This window comes from Miniopterus natalensis, chromosome X (genome assembly GCF_054644295.1).
Source record: "Miniopterus natalensis isolate mMinNat1 chromosome X, mMinNat1.hap1, whole genome shotgun sequence".
In the NCBI taxonomy this organism is placed as follows: Eukaryota; Metazoa; Chordata; class Mammalia; order Chiroptera; family Miniopteridae; genus Miniopterus; species Miniopterus natalensis.
The window spans coordinates 28,122,907-28,138,047 of NC_142103.1; the positions used below are offsets into that span (position 1 = coordinate 28,122,907).

At 40.4% G+C, this 15,141-nt stretch overlaps 1 protein-coding gene and 1 pseudogene across 1 annotated transcript; both read right to left on the reverse strand.

Annotated features, from left to right (window-relative positions):
- Nucleotides 1–3,128: 3,128 nt before the first annotated feature.
- Nucleotides 3,129–6,139, reverse strand: LOC107523992 (transcription elongation factor A protein-like 5). Its single transcript, XM_016195725.2, has 3 exons — nucleotides 6,021–6,139; nucleotides 4,646–4,713; nucleotides 3,129–3,996 (listed from the first exon to the last, which is right to left on the reverse strand). The coding sequence occupies exon 3, from the start codon at nucleotides 3,967–3,969 to the stop codon at nucleotides 3,385–3,387; it is 585 nt and encodes a 194-aa protein (XP_016051211.2). The 5' UTR covers nucleotides 3,970–3,996; nucleotides 4,646–4,713; nucleotides 6,021–6,139; the 3' UTR covers nucleotides 3,129–3,384.
- A 4,730-nt stretch (nucleotides 6,140–10,869) lies between these two features.
- LOC107524012 (large ribosomal subunit protein uL1 pseudogene) lies at nucleotides 10,870–11,521 on the reverse strand (annotated as a pseudogene).
- Between the last annotated feature and the right edge of the window lie 3,620 nt (nucleotides 11,522–15,141).

Sequence of the window (15,141 nt, forward strand, 5' to 3'; positions counted from 1 at the left end):
GTGATTTATATCACTTCTAGACCAGGGTGTAGAAAAATGAGTAGGAGATCTCTATGTATTCTTTTTCTCTGCTGTGGCGGTATCATAATTAGTCTGAATCTCTGGGAAACTAGGGGGAGAAGAACCTCTTCAGTTCCAATTCTTATGAAGTTTGAGAAATAAACCTTTGTTGTGTTAAGCCACTGATGTTTTAGGGTTAGTAGCTATCCTAGCATATACTTAGCCTAACTTGACAAATGCACCCAAAGGTCTTCAGAGTTAAGCAACAGAATCACTGGAATGCTTGTTGAAATATGTATTATATGTGGTAAAACTATACTGAGGGCAGGAAATAGTGGAGATTATGATGGTAAGAGGGAGCTACTCAATTATCATATCAGAAAGTAAATACGTAATGACTGAAATTAACAAGTCAAGAAAGAGCAGTTGCAAGTCATACACCTGATAAAGGACTTGTATTGAGAATAAGCAAAGAACTCTTACAACTCATCAATAACAAAACAACCTACCCAATTTTAAAATGGGTAAAGGATTTGAATAGACAATTCTCCAATGAAGATGTCCAGATAGTCAATATGCACATAAGGAGATGCTCAACATCATTAGCCATTAGGGAAAAATAAATCAAAACCATAATGGGATTCCATTTCATACCCACTAAGATGGCTGTAGTAGAAATTACAGACAATGGCAAGTGTTGGTGAGGATGTGGAGAAATTAGAACCTTTGTACACTACTGATGGGATTGTCAAATGCCACAGTTGCTTTTGGAAAACAATTTGACAGTTCCTCAAATGTTAAACACAGAGTTACTACATGACCTAGCAATTTCACACACAGAATAAATCCTAAGATTTCTCATCACACAGTATCTGTATGAAGTGATGAATGTGAATTAAACTTATTGTGGTAATCATTTCACAGTATATGTAAGTCTACCCATTGTGCTGTGAGCTTTAAAATTATATAATGATGTATGTCAATTATATCTCAATAAAACTGGAAACAAAATTTTGTTCAAAAAAAGAAAATATTAGCTTTGCTTCTTCCAACAAATTACTAACTAGAGGGTCAAATACTACACATTTGTGTGTTTTTTAAACCAGACATAAAACAAATAAATTACATTTAGAATATATCTTCATTAGCATGCTCTGAGGTTATCTACATAATAAACAAAAGCAGAACCATCATTTCTGTACTTGTAAATTTTATATTTTGACTGAATAGTTTATTTTAAAGGGCAAAAAAAGTACATGAATGTTCAGTACTGATACATGCTACAACATGGATAAACCTTGAAAACATTATGCTATGTGAAAGAAGTCAGATACAAAAGGCCATATATTGTATGATTCCTTTTATATGAAATGTCTAGAATAAGCAAATCCACAGAAACAGAAAGTAGATCAGTGTTTGCCAGATGCTGGGGGGGGAGGGGGAAGATGGAATGCAGACACCAGTATGTGCTAATGGGCATGGGTTTTTTTGTGTGTGTTTTCAAGGTGATGAAAATACCCTGGAACTAGATAATTGTGATGGTTTCAGAACTCTGTTAATATAATAAAAACCACTGACTTGTATGCTTTGAGGGTGTACTATTCTGAGTGTGAATTTTGTGGTATGTGAATTACACTTTGATGAAGCTGTTTAAAAAAGAAATAGCAGCCTAGGCATATGATTCAGAAACACGGAGGCAAATATAAGAAATAATCCAAAACATTTACAGTAGTTGTCTCTGGAGAGTGGGAATGTGGAATGGCAAGGCAGACCACAGTTTTTAATAATAAATTCTTTTGCACTATTGGATTTTAAAATTTTGTACATGCATCCATTTGTTAAAAAGTAAAATGAGCTAAAAACAAAGGACACACACAGACATTGTGAGGACAGGTCAAAAGAGATTCTGATACATTGGATCTGAGGTGGGAGCCAAGATTCTGCATTTTCAAGCTAGGTGGTTTGGGTGCAGGTAATCTGCTAGTAGCTAGAAAACTTGGAGAAGCACAACCATACCCAGTGTTAAAATCATTTAGCAATGAATCTCGATATAATCTGCTGCGTTCCTTTTGGAGTGGCAAGTTTCAGTTGTTAAAGATGAAATTACATGCTTAAGGCTATGTATTCAATCAAGCCAAAGACTGGGCCAAGAATTGAGGCCTTCTGACTCCATAATTAATGTATTCACTTTTAAACTTCCATTATGTGTTGTGGTTACCAAAATGAGTAAGATAAATTCTTTGCTTTGAAAAGGGCAAGTCTAGTGGGGTAATTATAATGCCTGAAAATATATTAATAAAGGTTTTACAAAGTATTTTTTTCACATTTCATGTCAGGATTAATAAAACTATAACATGAGAAGAGGGAACCTTCTTCACAGTTAAGTAGGGAACATAGTGGAGATTCAACTCACCAGGGACTCCAGAGAAATCAAAAGGGCTTTGTTACCTTGAGGATTCCAGCCCACCAGGAGCAGTGGGGCCCTTAGGAGGGTGCAGTACCCATAAGAAGAGGAAGGGTGGCCATCAGACATGGTATGTCCCAGGAGAGAGTGGCATCCACCTCTCAGCTGTTTGGACTTATTCTCCAGCAAAGTTGAGAACTTCCTTACCCTCCTCCAAACATCTGACAGGGTTCTGGTCCTGCTAGTGCAGAGGAGAGGTAGGAGCCAGCCCAACACAGCTCACACACAGTATCTCATCTGATCTCCACAACCCTGGAAGGCAAGTTTTATTCCCACTTCAGGATGACAAGACAATGGATCAATAACTGCTTGGTCAATTCCTCCAGCTTCCAGTACCAGAGATAATGTGAGTTTTACACATAATTTCACATCCTGACAACAGGAATTTGAAGTGTCTTCACTACCTTCATAAACTCACTAAACAGTTATTTTGATTATTTGGTATACATTTTTCTACTTTAAAAAATCTTTATTATATTTATTTTATGACAAAGTAATGTATTTTTTAGGGGAAAATGTGCAGATGAGAGAAAGGATAACCTCCTCCATTGTCACAACACAGAGAAAACCATTATTTCTCTTTTCTGTTATTTCTCTATTCCATAAGTTTCCCTGCACATGGATGTATCATGTAACTTTTTTTTCAAAAAATGGGCTGATGCTGTTTATGCAGTTCTGAAAACTGTTTATTATTATTTGTACAATGTACCATGAACATATTTTCCATGCACATAGGTGAAAATCCCCTACTAAAACAGAGAGCACTATATAGTTGGATCAAAAGGGTGCTGGTAATAAGGGTGACACCTAATGCAAAGTATCAGCATAAAGTTAAAGCACATCGCCTGGCAAATGCCTGCCAGGGAAAGCAGAGTTGGCAATATTTCCATCAGAGAAATCGGATTTAAAGGCCAATGTCATTAAACATATGGACCATCTTCTAAGTCTTTCTGGCCCCTACCTCCGCCCCTCATTCCCCTGACACCCCGTTGGCCCCTTGGGAAGAATGGATCCTGTACATCTCTTTGCATCCAATGAAAACCACCTGTTTTCTGTTTTTTCCTTAGCTCTTCCTGAGCCCTTGACACATCTCCACATTCTCTCATCATCTCCTCACTGCCCAAATGCCTTTCCTGTAAGTCCTCCTGATAGTCCTTGGGGGAATCTTCTGTCCCCCTGTCCGTTTTTCGCTTTGCTTTCCGGGGCACATAATCTTCAGCCGGGCGCTTTTCGGCAGCCCGCAGCTGGCTCTCTGGCTTGGCCTGGGGCTCTGGCTTGTCCTCACCGCGTGTTTTTCCCTCACCTTCAGACTTGCTCTGCTTTTCTTGTTTCCCCTCATCATTTGGCTGTCCCTTGTCCTGGCACTTTTCCTCCTGCCCTGGCTTCCCCTTCACTTCTGAATTTTCTTCCTCATCTGACTTTCCTTCATCTTCTGTATCTACTTCATTTTCTTGCTTTCCCTCACTTTCCAGCTTTCCTTCATTTTCGTGGTAGAGTTTTTCCATGTTGAGATGTCCCCTCCTTTGCTTGTCCTAGGACGCAAACAGGAGACAAAGGAGACTGAGTGCAGATTCTGAGAGTACTTGCCTCCATGATACAGGGGTTTCCTCACACGATCTCAGCTTCCAGGTGCACTCCCATCCATACATTTTTTTCCTTTCCTTCCCACTCCACACGTTTGTGTGAGCCAACTTTGCAGAAACTTCCATGGGTGCTTCTCCCCAGCATTTAAGTGGAGTGTGCTAAGAAGTATGTAAGAACAGATGTGTCCCTGAACTTTGCTCTGGCCTTGGCTATGCCCATAACAATTTTAACTGGGTAGCCTCCAACTTGCACTGACCTGCAAGAATCCTGGCTGGTTTCTTTTTTTCTCTTGCCAGCAATTACAAGACTTACAGATCTACAGACACAACAGCAATGACCTGTTCTCAGATTTCAGGGCTACTCTAGTATCCTCAAGAGGCTTCATAGATACCACACCTCCATCTCTTACTTCCTTGTTTTTCCCCACTATCCTCATCAGCCATGTTTCCTTAGGGTCCTGACAGAGGCCATGTATTCTGAGACTGCAATAGGAAAACTTGGAGGAGAGGGGACAGGTAGTGGCCTCCTCAACTTCTGCTCAGGCTTAAATCACTCCCAGTCCCAGAGGTTCTGGGGTAGTTGCCCTCTCCCACTGACCTGCGCTGGTCCTGCAGGTCTTCCCTTTTCTTGTCTGGGTTGGTGCTTGCAACCACAGACCTGAAGACCTATAAAGAGAGAGAAGACATATGGTGAATGAGGGATTAAGAAGTGAATGACAAGCAACAGGGATAGTGACTCTTTTTGGACTCTAGTTGTCAAAACTTTCCCAACTCCTGTCATCCATTGCCCTTTTTCCTTGCACCTCTGATTCCCCTCTACAGTCGTCCTTAACAGCCTCCATTTTCCTACCACTGGGCAATGGCAGAGAAAAATTATTTCCAAAGTGTTTCTATGTTTCTGAATGCTCCTCCCAAAATTCTATCTCACTTTTTCTTGCACAAAAATGAGTGAGGTTGAGAACAGTGGTGTTCAGAAAGCAGATCCTGCTGTGCTCAGGTCTCTGCCTTCCAAATTCCCTACCCCAGGGTGCCCAGGTAGCACAAAGCCCATCACTTCTCTAAAAAAGGTGATGGTAGAGTCAGGGGGCAGAGTAGAAATATCCAGAGCATTCCTGCCACTCCCCCCCTCAACATACACAGAAAGACCACATTTTCCTATAATGCAAGAGACAAATTAGTTCTAAATTCAGTAAAATTTTTGATCTATGTTGCCTCCTCATAAGCCTCCCTAGTTCAGACGCTACTTCTCCGCAATAGGGAGCTGGTCTCTAGACTGAATCTTTATCACTCTCCTAGGCAGCACCTGGCGCCCCCCCCCCCCCCCCGCAGCCCCAAATTCCCTGCTCCAGAGAGGGCAGAAGATGGGGAAGAGATACAGAGAGTGCAGTCCTGACCCTTTTCGGGGGTCTGCCCCACCCCCTACCGGAGATCTCAAGCCGTGCCTTCCTCTAGCCGCCCAGCAGGGATCAGGCCACTTTCTCCCTGTCCACCCCCCCCACCCCCGCACTCTCTCCATCAGACGTATCCCGATAGCCTGCCTCCTAGGACATCCTAATTGGTACCCGTTCTCAACCCCTGGCTGGCCCCTCTCCATCTTCTCCCACCAAGCCCTCCATTTCTTGCACCAGAGGATGGGCATCGGTGGAAGGGTAGAGGGAATTCAGTCCAAGACCTTCCCTGGTGTTTGCCCTCTGCCACCCCCACCTCAGGGGTCAGCAGGCAGCAGTGAATTTGTAGCCGTCCCAGGGAGATGCTTCCTTCTCCTCACATTTCTTTCTGCCATCAGCCTGCACTTATCCAGAGAAATAAGAGATGGTACCCAGACCTCTCCCACAACACTCACTCAGTTTTCTGCGCCAAAATGAATGGGGGTGAGAGGGAGGTGGCATCTGTAAAGCAGACAGGATCCTCTAGCCTCGGTCCGTTACCACCCCTACCCCAAGGCTCCCCCCACCCACACACCTAGTACTGACCTGCAGGGCTATAAGGCAGTTGGCCCCTCTGTCCCTCAGTCTGAAATCTCTCTTCCTCCACAGAAATAGGGGACGAGTACCTGGAGGAGAGGGACTTCTGCACACGTCGGCCCCTGATCACGTGAGGGAAACGTCACCAGTGGGCTCGGGTCCCTTGTTCCCCTCCCACCGGGAGAAAGTGCGTCAGGAGCCAGCCCACTTCTCTCCTTCACTATCCCGGTTCCCCTCGCCCCCCTTCAGTCTTCTCTCCTCACCGCTTGAGACTCTGTCACACATTTTAGCTTTTGTTAATCCCAGAGGTCAACTGTGGCCCCTTCTCCCTGTGGTATGAGTTCTGTTTTATCAGGGAAGGGCTGCATCTTGTCCTAGTGCTACTGGACCTTGGTACATCTCTGAGGAATTTTTTCTTTCTCTTCACTGATCTTGGAGCACCTATGCCTTGAATCTACTTCTCCACTCAGCCATGGATGCTCAATCCTCCTGTCCCCTGGACCTTCACATAATAGGTACTGGGTGGATTATCAGATAAGGAAGAGGGTAGTTGAAATAGAGCTTTTATTTTCTTCTAAATTTTTTTTTTTTTTTTTTTTTTTTTTTAGTTTTATTTAATTTACTACCCTCAGCATGGGTTACTCTTTTTTTAAGTTTAAAAGATTTTTCTTTTTTAAGGCACTCAGATATTGAGGATCAACTTCTGCTATTACAAGATATTTCTGTAAAAGGAATGTGACAGAGTTTATACATCCTGGTATCTTTGCTCCTTGCTTAAATAAATTCTTAAAGTGCATGAAAGGAAAATGAGCTAATAAACATAATCTTATCCTTTACTCTCCAGTTTCTTTTTTAATGCTTCACAAAGTTTATAATCACTTTGAAATGCCTTGAAGAAGGTAATATCACAGTATCTCTGTCTTTCTAAAATTTTTGGTGTTTTGAGATTTTAATTTCTTCTAGTTATTTTTTTAGCAAAAAATTTTTTATTGTTGACTCTGTTACAGATGTCCTCCATTTCCCCCCTTCCTTTGCTCCCCTCCACCCAGCCCCCACCCCTCCTAAGCCTTCACCACATTATTGTCTAAGTCCATGTGTTATGCATATATGCATATATATTCTTTGGTTGCTCTCTTCCCATCCTCCCCACCTTCCTCCCTTCTGAGATCTGTCAGTCTGTTCCATTTATTCATGTCTCTAGTCCTATTTTTTTGTCAGTTTATTTTGTTCATTAGGTTCCACAAAGAAGTGAGACCATGTGATATTTGTCTTTGACTGGCTTATTTTGCTTAGCATAATAGTCTCCATGTCCATTGTATAGATTACTCTTATAAGGAAAAAATTAAATAAAGCTACTTTCACTTGGGAAAAAACATATTTAATATAGAGGGGGAAACCAACATGATTCCAAAATTCTGAGAAAAAGTTAAGTTCATAACATTAAATTTTACTATATAGAAAATTTGATTGGCTACATACAAAATGTTTTTAATTTTCAGAAATAGCTGGTTCTGTCATGTTTTACTAAAATTACATGTATTTGATGTTCCCAAACAGTTACTGAGTGCTAAGTAGATTTGCTGGAATCTAGTAGGTGACACAATATTAGTCTTGAAAATTTGTCTTATGGCTACTTTCATTCAGAGATTTAGCTGTGAACAAAGGCAGCTAAGGGTCTGAGGGATGCAGACATGGTTTGATCTTTCCTGCCCTGTCAAGAGGGAAGGGATATGGTGTTTCCGAACCCCTCCTTGCCTTCCAGAGCCTCTCATCCTTTAAGTTCAGGCACCTGACAGTTGCTCACTCCAAAAATATACATGGAGAGGTAACCAAGATGGTGCCCTAAGTCAGTGCTTTTGGTTCCTTCCCTCCCCCACAGAGGTAATTCAACCCAGCAGATATGAGAATGCTGTTCTGACAACTGGAAACCACAACAGTTCTCTTCCTGATCCCTGCAGCAGAGTGTTTCCATAATGCCTGAAGAAGTGATTGGGGGGGGGGGTTGGAGGTGTCCAGACCTGCTTTCTCTCTACCCTATTCACAGATCCAGGTGTAAGTAAGCTTCCTTGACCTTGCCTACCATTTGACTTAGGAGTTGCAGCCTGCTGGGTCTCTCAACTCCAGTATCTTCACCTCCAAGTCACCTAGAAGGAGCCTAGCCATATTGCAGAGTTGCTGCCTGCCAGTCCACATCCACCCCATCACCCTCTCAGCCAGGTTAGGCCAGTGTCTAAGGAACTCTGACATGGTGACCATACTGATTGATCTAAACCAGGTGTTTTCAGTTGTGGAAGTCTGTACACTGGGAACTTGAGAAACCCTGATACATGAGCAGACTGACATCATGAATAAGCAGAAGCTAGGAGGTAGAGAAAGGACAGAGAGGAGAAGGAGAAATGCTACTTGGAAATGAGACAGAAAGTGGAAGATACAAACGGCAGCTGGGCCATATTAAAGGGAGAGCACTTACTCCTTGGGTTCAGGCATTCTTAACTAGAGAAACATATGAATGCCCTGGAATTATGTTCAAAATGCTGTGTGTGTGTGTGTGTATGTGTGTGTAGAAGAAGGATAGAATATGTACATTTTTTACTGGGCATGTACATTTTCCTAGGTTAGAGCCTATTGCTTTCATTAGATGCTCAAAGGGGTATGTAATATAAAAAACAACAAAGTGAAGTCCAACTGGCCTATAGAATATACTTCAACATTTTTTCCAATTACAGTTTATATTCAATATTATTCTGTATTAATTTCAAATGTACAGCATAGTGGTTAGACAATCATGTACTTTACAGAGTGGTCTCCTGATATTTCAAGTACCCACCTGGCCCCAGACATAGTTATTATGATATTATTGACTGTATTCCCTGTGCTGTAATTTATATCTCTCTGACTATTCTGTAACTACAAATTTGTACTTCCTAACCCCTTCACCTTTTTCACCCAGGTCCACAACTTCCTTCTTCCCCTCCCAACCTCTGGGAATCACTAAATTCCATCTCTATAATTGTTATTTTTAAAATGTTACATAAGTGAATTTACCATTTGAGTTTTTTGACAGGATAATTTCCTTGAGATCCATCCAATTGTTACACACATCAGTAGTTCATTCTTTTTTTATCGCTGAGTAGTATTTCATGATATGGATGTACCACCACAAGTTGTTTAACTATTCACCTGTTGAAGAATATTTGAATTTCCCACCTTTTGATTATTACAAATAAAGTGGTTTTGAACATTTGTGTACATGTTTGATTATATTCTGAACACTTTGATTATTATGAGGTTTTATTTTTTAACATGCTATTCCCCTGTTGAGGTGCGTGTGTATGTTTAGCTTCACCCTGGGTCCTGTGGACCTCACCCTGGCAAAAATGCAAGGCTGGTTCACACTGCATCATGGCAGATGCCTGGAATGGAAATTAAGCTCCCCTGTTGGCCTTGCTGACACTTTCTTGATGAAAGTGAGGCATTAACTGTCACAGTCTCCTTTGCTTCCAAGTAGGGGTGTAAGATCAGCTCTCCACTGGGCTGTTCTCACCAAGGAGGGTGCTAAGAGAGGGCTGACTGACACCAACTTTTTGCCACAGGGTAGCTCAACTTCTTTTTTGGCCCTACTCACACCAAGGGAAGAGAAGGAGAATGCTAGGTGACAACTAGCTCCACTTTCCACCCCCTTGGATGACTTCTTGATGCCAGGTACAGGCTCAACTAGATCTTGCTGAACTGAGGAGATGAATCCTAGTGGTTACTAGCTTTGCCTTGCATAGCTTTGTTAAATCTCATTGCTGTTGGGTAGGAGTAGAGGCTCAGCTCACCCCTGGACCATTGTGACACTACTCTGAAGAGTTGGTCAGACCACTGCCTGCATCATCTGGGCAGAGATAGATTAGCTCCTTTTCAGTCCTACCAACACTATTTGAACAACTCTCCTGTTCTCCAGTCCAGATACTGTTGGTAGGACTAGAAGGGAGCTGATCTATTTATGCCCAGATGATGCAGTGGCCAGTGAAGTAGATTAGCTCCCTCTTGCCACCCCCCCCCCCCAGGCCAAATTACAGAACTGGGAAGGGGTCAGTTTTTCTTTGTCATTTTTCTGGAGTATTGTAGTTATTGACAAAAATGTTTTCTTTTTAATCTGTGTTGTTGTTTTTTTTTCTTTTCTTAATTTTAGCAAATGTTTCATTCTCCATTGGGATGATCATATAGTTCTTCTATTTTATGTTAATGTGGTGAGTTCCAATGATTTTCAAATGTTAACCCTACCTTGAATCCTTGGGATAAAACTTACTTGGTCATGGTGTATTGTATTTTTTATACTAAAGTTTTGTTAAAATCTTTTGCATATACATTCATGAAGGCGATTGGATTGTAGTTATTTTTTGTTACACAATTGTCTGGTTAGTTATCTGGGTAAATCTAGCTTTGTAGGATTATTTGGGAAGTATTTCCTGCTCTTCGATTTTCTGGAAGATTTTATGTTATGTTACCCTTAAATGTTTGGTAAAATTACCAATAAAACCATCTTGACTTAGAATTTTTTTTGGAGAAAGAATTTTAAATAAAATTTCCATTTATTTAAACTATAGGCTTTCTTCTATTTTAATATGTATGTTTAGTGCTATAAATTTCTCCTTGAGTACTTATTTTGCCACATTCCACAAATTGTCATACGCTGAGTTTTTATTTTCACTCAGTTCAAAGTACCTTATAATTTCCCTTTTGACTTCTTCTTTGGGTTATTTATTCATGTGTTATTTGAAGTTAATTCCAGAGGTCTTTCTGTTATTAGTTTCTTTTTTTCCCTTTTTTTCTTTTTTTGTGACTGTAGCAGTATGGTTTATTAATCTGTGCCTTAGTATAGGCGCTGGGGCTTGCTTATGGTGCTCTTGATGTACACAGCCCGGACATTCTGCCGATTGTTTTTGAGCAATGACACCAGGAAATTGACAGCTAAGTGGATGTTGTACACAAGCTCATCGTCTGTCATCTTCACTTGGCCAACAGCCACTGCCAGACACAGCACCTCTTCATCTGGAACTTGATTGTGGATTTCACTTCATGGACTTTGGCCACCATGTTCTCATTGTGGGTCAACAAGGAAGGGAACTTCCCAGCCTTATTCAGGCCTGGGCCCAGGATGCGTGGAATCTGCTTGATCAGAGACTCTGACGCCAAAAAGGCATCATACTTCTTGGCCAGCTTCTTGACCAGTTTCTTATTCTTGTTGAGTTTCTTCAGCTCCTCGATTTCCATGTGGGGGATGTCCACAGCCTTGGCCTCATCGCAGTGCTGCTGGTCCCCCAGAACACATACGGAGAACTTGGGGCGGGGAGTGGACTTAAGCCCTATGGTGCCCGAGAAACGTTTGTCCTTCTGAGGGTCATAGTTCTTCAAGCTGATCTGCAACTCCACGGTCTCCAAAAACTCGTGGCGCTTGCGCTGGTTCCCGTGCAGGACTTCCCGCACCACCCATACAGGGCGTCGCGGGAGACTTTATTGCTCATAGTTCCTCGCCCCGCAAAAACCGGAAAAAACTGTTATTAGTTTTTTATTTAATTCCACTGTGCTCAGACAACATATGTTTCATTATTTGAATCTTGTAAACAGTATTGAGACTTATTTTATGACCCTGAATATAGACTACCTTGATAAATGTTCCATATGCATGTGAAACAAGTGTTCGTTCTACTGTAGTTGGTGGCAAGTTCTACAATTGTCAACTAGGTAAATTGGTTCATAGTGTTGTTCAAGTTTTATATATATATACCTGCTGATTTTCTCTCTACTTGTTCTATTTTTTTTAGAAAAGATGTTGAAATCTCTGACTGCAATTGTGGACTCGTCTGTTTTTCCTTGCAGTTCTATCAGTTTTTGCTCCATCTATTTTGAAGCACTGTAGTAAATGAATGTTTAGGATTGTTATGTCCTCTTGACCAACTCACCACTTAAAAAATTATGCAATGACTTTCTTTTTTTCTTTTTCTTTTTTTTTAATCCTCACTTGAGGATATTTTTTCCATTGCTTTTCAGAGAGCATGGAAGGGAGAGAGAGAGAAAAAAAATCCGTGTGAGAGAGACACATTGATTAGCTGCCTCAGACTCACGCACCAACCAAGAGTCTGAGATTAAGCCTGCAACTGAGGTATGTGCCCTTGGTCAAAACTGAACCCAGGACACTTCAGTCTGTGGGCCTACTCTCACTTTAACGACTGAGCCAAACCAGCTAGGGCTGCAATGACTTTCTATGACCATAATATCCCTGATACTATTCTTTGCTGATAGTCACTCAAGCTTTGTTTTGATTAGGTGTTAAGATTGTCCGTCTTTTTCCATTCTTGTACTTGTAATTGTTTGCATCTTTAAATTTAAAACAGGTTCTTATAGGCAGCATATATTTGTGTCTTCCTTTTCTATACAATCTGATAATCTCTGCTTTATAACCAAGATGTTTAAACCATTGACATTAATGTGATTATCAATATTAATATGTTTGACTTTAATTCAGTCATCTTATTTGTTTCCATTTGGCCCATCTGTTCTTTGTTCTCTTTTTCCTCTAACATTTTTTTGACTGAAAATATTCTCTTATGTTGGCTTATTAGCTACAACATTTTTCATGATTGTTTTGAGGTTTATAATATACATTTTTAACATTTCATAATCTACCTTCAAGTGATATTAATGTATAGAATAAGAACTTTAAAATTGTGTGCTTTTATTTCCCTCTCTTGGTCTTTGTGCTATTACTGACATACATTTTACTTCCACATATATTATAAATCCTACAATACACAGCAATCTGGAGGCAATCACAAGTCTCACATTATTTGTTCCCCTCCCAGAGAACTTTGTCTTCCACTATCTATATTCAGTAACTGAAAACTGTTTTTTCATATATTTTGTCCAGGTTTCAGTTGTTTAAATTAGTGAGGTAAATCCAGTCCCTGTTGCTCCATTTTCATTTGAAGCATAAATGTGGCTTGATGTTTTAAATGATGGCTAATCATGAAGGCTTTATTTCACTTCTAACCAGATCATTGCCTCTGCTATGTGGCTTTCCTGAAAGAGTCCAGTGTCTGTGTATAGTCCCTGCTCTGCCTCTGACTAAAAAGTTCAAACTGCACTGCTTTCTTTGGTCACAAGATGGCCCTTAAGCCTATTTTCTGAATTTCTTTCAATGATCTTGAATTTTCTCAGGAAAAAAAAACACCTAAAACAGAAAAACAACCACTAATCAGTAATTCTTTTAATTCAAAAGTTGAGATGTTATCTGCATTATTAATTCAACTTTGTTAGAATTACATAGGATTTAAATATGTATACCTGTTTATCATTTGCTGAATACCATTAAATCCATACGTGTTCAGTTTCATTCATCAAATAGCTACTAGATGTACAGGGTGTGCTAAAACCCCAATGGCCCAATCCATATCTACATATCAAACCTCTCTTTTGAATATCTTTTGTCTTTAAGACCAGGGTTCACTGCCTTCTCTTCACTAGATTTTTAGGCATTATTGGAAGAATTTGTCCCTTTTGACAATGGCCACTCTGAGTGAGAAAAGGCGGCTCACCACCTAACATATAGAAATGCTATAAATAGGAAAATGCAGCCAGACTCTTAGATATGGCTGTTCCTTCTAGGGAACTTCATGCCCTGTTCCTTTACTGCCTTTTGCTCACTTTCTGATGGTTGGTCACTGCCTGAGCATTTTATGTGGAGCCTAACAGCTCACATACTACTAAGAACCAAGGGAAGCTGGTTAGCAGAGGGCTTTCTCTCCAGAAACTACAATCTTAAACCCACCCTTCTCTGAGGCTCTAAGGGTAACTTGGATTTGTCTATACACAGAAGAAACGTAAATTTTTTCTGAGCATATGTATGTCTAACCTTCTATCACGTTATGCCATGGGTTCACATGTGAGCTTCCAGTTTCTCTATATGAAGGAGCTGCTGAATATCCTTAGGCCAGTGAAGACAGAATTCTTCTGTTTGACATTGAAACTGGTGCAAATATTGGCAATCAAGGGTAAAGAGTCTGGTGGGGCATAAGCTTCTCTGTTCATCAGTTTTCCTTCCAACTTTGGCTTTTCTCTTTATGAACTTCTGTATTACATGGATGTGCCTGTGTCTCAAGCACTTGAAAGAGGGAGGGCTCTGGAATTACTTAAGCATATGATTCATGATGTCTAGGGTTTGCCATGTTACATGTTTTCACCTGTCTTATTCACTTTTCCCTTTGGTTTCATAAGTGCTATTGTGATGTTATAGTCTAGAGCAGGGTTTCACAAACTTTCTATTAGGTCCAGATAATAAATATGCAGGCTTTGCAGACAGACCATACTGTTTCTTTGACAACTATTCAACTCTGCCACTGTAGTGCAAAGCCAGCCATAGACAATATGTAAATTAACAAGTTTGGATGTATTCTAATAAAACCTTATTTATGGATACCAAATTTTGAATTTCATAGTTTTGTCACAAAATAGGTTTTTTTCCAACCATTAAAAAAGGTAAAATTTACTCTTAGCTCATTGGCCAAAAAAATAAATAGGCCAGATTTGGCTCTTGGACTGTGGCTTCCCAACTTGTTTTATAATCCTTATTTCTAAGTTTATTTCCACAAAAGATTACCTTCATACATAAAATGTTTTTCACCTACTTAACACACTCCAAGGAAACTTTATTCCCCAAGTTCTACTGGAACACTTAAACACAATAGTCTTCCTTTGGACTTCTCATGAGATCTCCACATTTGGGTGTCCACTGAATTCACTCACATCTCCTGACATCCAACTCAGTATAAGGTAATTCTTTATATTTGTAGGTTTCAGGGGGCTGGTGTGAGGAAGAACTGTCTCAGATTGAAAGTGAGCTCTGTTGCCTCACACATTTTGTAAAGTTTAATGAACTAGGGAGGTTTTTTTAGGAGAGAACTACACCTAAGGAAAGAGAACCAGACATAAAATGTCTTCCCATGATGCTAAACATGGAGAGGGGATTTCTGCACACTTTTATAGAATAGCGTGAGGATTCAATTGATTGGGAGTTCCAGAGAAATCAATGGGACTTTCTCACCTTGAGGATTCCTGAACATCAATACCCAGTAGAGAGATTGGGAAT

What these genes read in the sequence shown, in the direction of transcription:
- LOC107523992 (XM_016195725.2), bottom strand. Translation starts at nt 3,969, where the DNA reads ATGGAAAAACTCTACCACGAAAATGAAGGAAAGCTGGAAAGTGAGGGA.